This window comes from Papio anubis, chromosome 7 (assembly GCF_008728515.1).
Source record: "Papio anubis isolate 15944 chromosome 7, Panubis1.0, whole genome shotgun sequence".
Classification (NCBI taxonomy): Eukaryota; Metazoa; Chordata; class Mammalia; order Primates; family Cercopithecidae; genus Papio; species Papio anubis.
The window spans coordinates 86,865,911-86,873,696 of record NC_044982.1 but is presented as its reverse complement, the minus strand read 5'-3'; the positions used below and the strand labels follow the sequence as shown (position 1 = coordinate 86,873,696).

General features: G+C 35.5%; 1 protein-coding gene across 1 annotated transcript; it reads right to left on the bottom strand.

Moving 5' to 3' along the window:
* Positions 1–347: 347 nt before the first annotated feature.
* LOC110743731 (olfactory receptor 4F15-like) lies at positions 348–7,156 on the bottom strand. Its single transcript, XM_021940933.2, has one exon. The coding sequence runs from the start codon at positions 3,471–3,473 to the stop codon at positions 2,538–2,540; it is 936 nt and encodes a 311-aa protein (XP_021796625.2). The 5' UTR covers positions 3,474–7,156; the 3' UTR covers positions 348–2,537.
* Positions 7,157–7,786: the final 630 nt, after the last annotated feature.

Genomic DNA, 7,786 nt, shown 5'->3' with positions numbered 1-7,786 from the left:
AAAAAAAAACAAAACTATTCTAATCATTTTTTTATTGTGAATAATTTAAGGAATCATTGATTAGTGTACATTCAACAGCACAGACTTCCTACCACAACTCCCTCCTGATTGCTAATTGATTGGTTTCTAGATCTGATATGTCATTTATTTCCTCCATTGCATTCCATATGGGTTAACTTTTGCATTTTGTGTGTTTAAGAAAAGCAGAAATAGAGATCAACCAAGCACTTTGCTGAGAATTGTCAAATGAATTTAGTATAATATTTGTTCTCACAATTAGTTTTTCTGTGTAGGTCAGTTTTCTAATTTTTGTACAACTATGGATTGCTGCTTAAAATGGATATTGATTAATTACACAGGGGTCAGCTGAAGATGGGATGTAATTGATCCATTATCCAGAAGAAAACAGGAAGAAACAAATGTACACTTCTTATTTATGTTTCTTGTCTTACTGTATACTCCAAGCATAGTATTAACTAGCAGAGTTGAGAACCTGACTCAGCCACTCTAGTGCTTGCACAATAGTCTCATGAATAAAGTAGTGATAAGTGTCAAGTATGAAGTTTTTGTATGGGTAATTCAGCATGATCTCTTATCATTAAGGCAGTTTTAGCTACAGCCTCTGTTGAATGTTTGACCTTTCAGAAACAGTCATAGATGCTCAACCCTTGACATGATTGAGGCATTCAATTGGCAACGTAATGGCAAATTGTTTACCCTCTCCACAGTGGAAGAACAGCAATTTGTTCTTACTGGGATAAATGTGTTTTCCACCTGTGGCTTTGGCTCTCTTGCCATCAATGCCTTGGCCATTAAACTATCCAAAGATGCATAGAATGCCTAATGTTCTTCATAACACACCTTAGGACAAAGGAATACACTTTGTAGCAGAGAAGGTACCACAATATGCATGCAACCAAATGATCCACTGGTGCTATAATATACTATATTAAACAGAATCTATCAGTCTGATAGAACATTAAAAGATATTTCTTTTAAAGGTGAATGTAAAGGTGCAACTAAGTATCAATTTAGGGATGGCACTTTGCAGAGTTGGGGCTCTGTGCTTTAACATGTTATACTTTGAACCAACGGACATTGTAAGATATTGTGTCCTAGAATGTATAGATTTGTAAACCAAGGGTAGAGGGTGAGAGTGGCTCCTCTCACTAAAATTCCCTTGGAGAATTTGAGCTTCCTGGACCTGCAACATTAAGCTCTGCTGGAGTAGGGAAAATGCTTCTTCTGGGTACATAGGAAGCATTCCAATAAGGATACAGTTTTAGTAACTCCCCATCATTTTGGCTTCCTTGTGTGTGTAGGTCTGCAGACAAAGGAATAAGTTACTATACCGGCAGTTGTAATTGACCTTCATTATCATGAAGAAATAGAAATATTGCTATACTTTATCAACCATAGATGATGACAATTGTAAATTGGTAATTGCAGCAATTACAGCCTGACAGGGTCATGGTAATCATGGGTCTTTGGAAGTGACCTAGACTACAAAATCACTGGATAAACATGGGGGAAATATAGAATGGGTTGTAGAAGAGGAAGATGATGGATGTCATCTTGGGAACAAGGGTAGTGACAAGACCCATTAACTCTTGTTCCTTTAACACTCTTGTGTTTGAAGAATCAATAATGGAGTGAACTCACATAGAGCATAAACTCCTCTACACATGGAAAGATGTATACTGTTTCTGGTGCTGTTGGTGTCTTGCACATACCCCTCTCCACGTAACACTCCCAGGAATTTGGATTGTTCTCTACTCTGAGCTCCTGAGAATCTCTGGCTGAGGACTTTTCTTTGAATATCGCAAAAGCTAAACTCACAAGGTGGGGAAACCTAGAATTGCTACAGAGAAAATGCCCTAGAGCAGCTCTAGACCAGCAAATAAATGCACAGCTTCTTTGTTTCTTAAGGGGGACAACTACAAGTCATAGAATTTATAGAGTCTCCTAGATGGCCACAGCAAGAATGTGCCCTGGCTGTCCACTGTAGTAAATACAAATTAATGCATCCTTTATTGGCATCCTCCCCTTTTCTTGCTCATGTTCATATTTCTGAACCAGTGTCTTCCAGAATTCTTTTCCAAATGAACTACTTGCACTGAGATTTTTGTCTCTGGGCCTTCTTTATTTAATAAATAAAACTACTAGATCAACATAGATGGCAATCCAGGGTGATGATTCCTGACATTCACTACAACCAATTTATAGGTTATTTTTTAGATGTTAAAAATAGCAGAAACCTTGTTATTACATACCTTTATTTGCAAAATAACTAAAATTTTAAGATTAAATTGTTATTTGGTAGACCATGCTGTTCTCTGAAAGAATATCCATTCTTGGCTTGATGGATTTATGTGACGGTAATGGTAATGGCCTCACAGTCTACAGATGAAGCAGTAGCAGGTTTCAGGTGGCAGATGATGAGTTTGTTCTGGATATGTTACATTTGAGGTGCTTAAGTGAAGATAAGCCAGTATGCAGTTGGATGTATCATTTTAAAGCTCCAAAAAGAGATGTGGTCAACAAAATTTAGAATAAGATCTCTTTTTGAACAGTCTTTTTATTGCTACCCTTATGTCTTTGTTCCTTAATGTATAGATGACAGGATTTAAGGCAGGGGTGATAGCAAAGTCAACAATGAACAGATTTTTATCAAGTGATGGTGGAGGAGAAGGCGAGACATAAAGAACCATGCATGGAGTGAAAAACAAAAAAACTACAGTGATGTGAGCTGACAACGTGACAAATGCCTTGGATAAGTCTCCTGAGGAACGTTTCCAGACAGTGATCAAAATGAAAACATAGGAAAGGATTAGCAAGATGAATGTGCCCATGGTCATGAAGCCACTGTTGGCAGTAACAATAAACTCATACTTGGCTCTATCTGTGCATGCAAGTCTTATAATCTTTGGAAAGTCACAGTAAAAGCTGTCTACTTTATTAGGGCCACAAAAAGGCAAGTTTATAACAAAAGCAAATTGAGACAGAGCATGGACCACCCCAATTACCCAGCCAGAGATTACAAATGAAACACATATTTTAGGGTTCATGATTTTCAAATAATGAAGAGGCTTACAGATTGCTGCACATCTATCAAAAGCCATGGCCATGAGTAACACCATTTCCACTCCTCCCATGATGTGGATGAAGCATATCTGTGTCATACAACTTTGAAAAGAAATTACATTGTATTCATTTAAAAGGTCTGAGATTATTTTAGGGATTGTGGTAGAGGAAAGACCCACATCAATGAGGGACAGGTTAGCTAGCAAGAAGTACATAGGGGACTGTAAGTGAGAATCAAAAATTACCAAAACCAAAATGAAGAGATTTCCCAGGATGACCCCTAAATAAAGCAAACAACATATCAAAATGAGAAGAAATTTTTTCTCTGTAGAACAAGAAAGAGCCAGTAACACAAGCTCAGTGACCACAGAATCATTTAGTCCACCCATTGACTGGGACAGAAGTGATGATTTTCAAGTGACCTGAGGATAAAAATAGAAAAGAATAAATATCATTGGAACAAGTGGATTCTCTATTTTCCCTGCTAATTAAGTTAGATATAATTGGAAGTAGAAAAATGAAGGATATTGAAGAGATAAGATTAACAACAAATTTATTATGTAAAGGACTCCCTGAGGAAAAAATATGTGACTATAAATTTTTACATATGGAGCAAAAAGGGGCACTTAATTTTCATCCCAAAGTTAAACTCTTTCTTCTTTCTCTAAAATATTCCTGGATTATTTCCCTTACCACTTCTCTAGGTATTCTTCCACAACATAAATGCTATCTTTTATGTCACATGACTATTAATACTTTTGGACTAATGTTATGTTCTTTTACCTATTCCTGTCTGAACCCATTAATATTCTCTCACTTCACTAGCCTAATAGAGATCACCCAGGTCAAAAGTACTGAAACACATCCCATTACTCCCTATCTTGGGCTTAAAAAATGTAAATGGAACTCAGGTGCACAGGATTTAAACATTATAATAATTGATTTATGACATATCATCTCTGGTTCATTTTTAATCAATAGATTGATAGTCAATGAAAAATAAATTATTGAATACCTGATAGTAAAGAAAAGTAAATATAAGAGTGATAATTAATCAAAGATACCAATTGGTAAATAACCAATGACAATATAATATCACAGATAACATTGATTTAGTGCCTCCTCTATTCGGAACATTGAGTCAGCCCATCCAAATGACTCCATAGGTAGGTGCAATTGTATTATGCCTGTTTTACAAATGAAGGAACTGAGGCTCAGAAAAATGAAGTGGCAGAGCTAAGACTTGTATCCAGAGCCAGAGGGCTTCAGAATGCATGTTCCTAACCATGGCACCATGCTCTTCAAGGCCACCATTTCCAAGCGTACTCTAGATCTCTCCAAGGCTGTTAATGCCTCAATTAACCTTTGTCCACCTTCAAGTTTTCACTTCTCTTGATCTGTTGCAAATAGAGTCACTCCTTTCAAAAATCAAATCTATCAAGGATGAAGGGTGAAGATTCCTTTTGATTCTTCCCTTCTCCCTTAAACCCTTAACAGGTAAGTAAGTTTATTTTAATTTATACATTCCATTTACTGAACAAGCCAAAATAATCTAGCTTTCCCTCTAGAAAATCATTTTAGAGAAGTTATCAGGGATACAGCACACAATTTTCTACATATGAAAATATCACATGCAATAATCACTTTTTAGTCATTGTTTTATTTATTCTCCAAGTTTGCTACTATTGACCCTGTCTTTGTTTTGAAATTTCTTTTGCCATTGATTGCTAAATATGTTGCCTATCCCCAAACCTCTTCCATTCCCATTTCCTACTAAGAGAACACCTAACTGATTAGGTATTTGGTAGAGATCTCTCAATTTGGAGGGATGATAGGCCCCTATTCTAGCCCCAGGATGTAACATGATCATCTAAGTACACTTAGCCATGATTGGTTTAAGAAGAGCATGTAATATAGATAGGAGTAATGAGTTGTAGAACAATGTCTTCTGTGAAAGATTTTTTTTCCCAGATTAACATACAAAACTTCATTTGGAGAAGGCTCTTTTCCTGGTCCCTTTATTCCTGCATTAAGTGTTAATGTGATGCCTACATGTACAACAACCATAAGCTCTTTAAGAGCTTACCTATATATTAAAATGATAATGTGAAAAGATAGAAAAAGAACCCTGGGTCTCAAAGGTCTTTAACTGATGCCAGCAAAGTTCTACCTTCTGAAATTTGTAATTTGAGAAAAATCAACCCAGTTTGTCTAAGAGATTGTAAATAAGGCATTGGGGGTTGCAGCTGCATTCCTGATATTTGTATAATAGCACTCTTAACTTTTCTCCTACATTTCAGACTTTTTTGTGTCTTTCACTAATAAATATGTTCTTTTGTCCTGCTTACCCTCCAATTGTTGATGTAACTCAGGAGTTTATTTTATATCTTTCTTTTTTCACCCAAATATGTTTCATTGTTTTAACTATCTATATCTATAGTCTTGGACTTTAGCTTAATATATCCAAAACTATACTGGAGCCCATAAATGGACAACCACAAGTAGTTCAAAGTTAAAATGTCCAAGAGTGATCTTATTATTTTATCATCTATTTAAATCCCTTAGGAAACATTATGACTATTACCCCAGACGCCCAATTCAGGAACCTATGTGGCACCCTTGTCTTCTCTTTCATGTTGTATCCCAAATGGACAATTGTGCCTCTTGAATATTTCTCAGATTTGTTTCCTTATACTCATTTCCGCTGTGAGTTCTTACTTCAGGTTTATGTACGTTCTCATGTTGACAACTGAAAAAACTTCTGAATGAACCCTGTCTCCAATCTTACCTAATTTCAATTTATTCTGTACTCTGATTTCAGATCTACCTATCTAAAGATAAAATATGATCATATTACTCTCATTTTAACTTTTAATTTTATCATAAGGAATATTTGAAATTCAATGTATATCACACAAGACTCTTCATGAACTAGACACTATAGTTACTACATTTTTTCATGTCTTCTGCCTCTGCATACGCTCTTCCTGTGCTATTCCCGGTCACTAGAAAGTGGAACCATCACTGGCTTTAAGGCCAGATAGACTTCAGTTGCCTTCCCAGTCTGCCAGCTACTTCAGAGCTATATAAACTTGGGCAAGGTACTAAATGATGCTGATAATGTTTCTTTGTCTAGAAAATGAGAGAAGTGGAATGCACTTCTCTTGGTACTGTATTTGAGATAGCATAGGCAGAACTATTTTTACAAGTGTTACTTCCCTTTCCTTTTATCCTTCAAGACATGGATCAAATATCTCTTCCACCTGATGTATTCATTGAAGACCACAAGCAAATACTTTCTTTCTATGAACTATTGTTCTAACATGCATATTTTAACAATTAAAGTATATTATACTTTTTGTATGCTGCTGCTTCATTTTCTACTATGATCTCTTTAAGAAAAGGAGCTTCTGGTGAACTTTGTGTACTCCAATACTTACAATTTCTAAAATAGTGTATGCACTAATACATAGTCTTCAGTAACGTTCATAATAGAAAGTTCAAAAAGATATGTTACGCAAAATAAGTGTCCTAGATGCCCCGATGGGGATCTCTGCCAAGTGACTTTGGGAATTGAACTTACTAATACCTGCATGGTGGTAAGGAAACAGAAAGCAGTCTGGAAGTCAGTGGCTCTCCTGTTTTATGACTGTCTGCTCAGCGTGATCTTGGCATCCCACATTTTCAACTAAATCTTAAATCTAATGAAATAAAACTAGAAGAAAAGGCTTTTAAAAATATTTTTGCCTTGAACTACATGTGTAGAGGTACTACAAAATATCCAGTGAGTTTCTTTGCAGAACAGGAGAATATCACCAGACATTTGGAAAGGCTCAGTAATTCAAAAGAACACCATAGTGTTCACAATGAAAGCCCCTACAAAAGCTATTTGTTACATTAATAAGGAAGAGAATTTTTAATATACTTGAATTTGTAACCCAAGATTTTTTGATGGACATGATTAAATAAGCACAAAATTAAGGTAAATTAACATGAAAAATATATACAATACTCAATTAAGTTTCAAAAAATTATAAAACACCATGAATGTAAATATGTATGTGAAAATATTTAGATGTTACACAACAATGTGTTTGGGGAATTTTTAGATTTTATATTTTTGATAAATATTAACTCATTTTCTATAGTTTTACAAATAATATTTATGGATTAAAGGTTTTTTAAAAATTTCCAACTTTTATTTTAAGTTCAGGTGTACATGTGCAGGATGTGCAGGTTTGTCACATCGGTCAACATGTGCCATGGTGCTTTGCTGCACAGATCATCCTGTCACTCGTGTATTAAGTCCAGAATCCACTAGCTATTCTTCCTGATCATCTCCCTCCTCACCCATTACCCTCTGACAGGCCCCAGTGTGTGTAGTTACCCCCACGTGTGTCCATGTGGTCTCCTGATTTTTTAATTTTTAAAGAAATTTTCAAGTTAGTGGAGGAAATAAGAAAAATGATATGAGTAATTTCATAAATATATATATATAATGAAAGTATAATTTCATTGTACTACTGTATAATACTGGTTAACATCACAGATTCTGGGGCCAGACTACCTGGTTTTGAATCTCCATCTCCCGGATTTATGAGCTATGTGTCCTTGGGTGAGTTGCTTCACTTCTCTGTCCCTCAATTTCTTCATCTGTAAAATAGGAATAATAACAGTACTTACCTCATAGCGATATTAAATG

What these genes read in the sequence shown, in the direction of transcription:
- LOC110743731 (XM_021940933.2), bottom strand. Translation starts at nt 3,473, where the DNA reads ATGGGTGGACTAAATGATTCTGTGGTCACTGAGCTTGTGTTACTGGCT.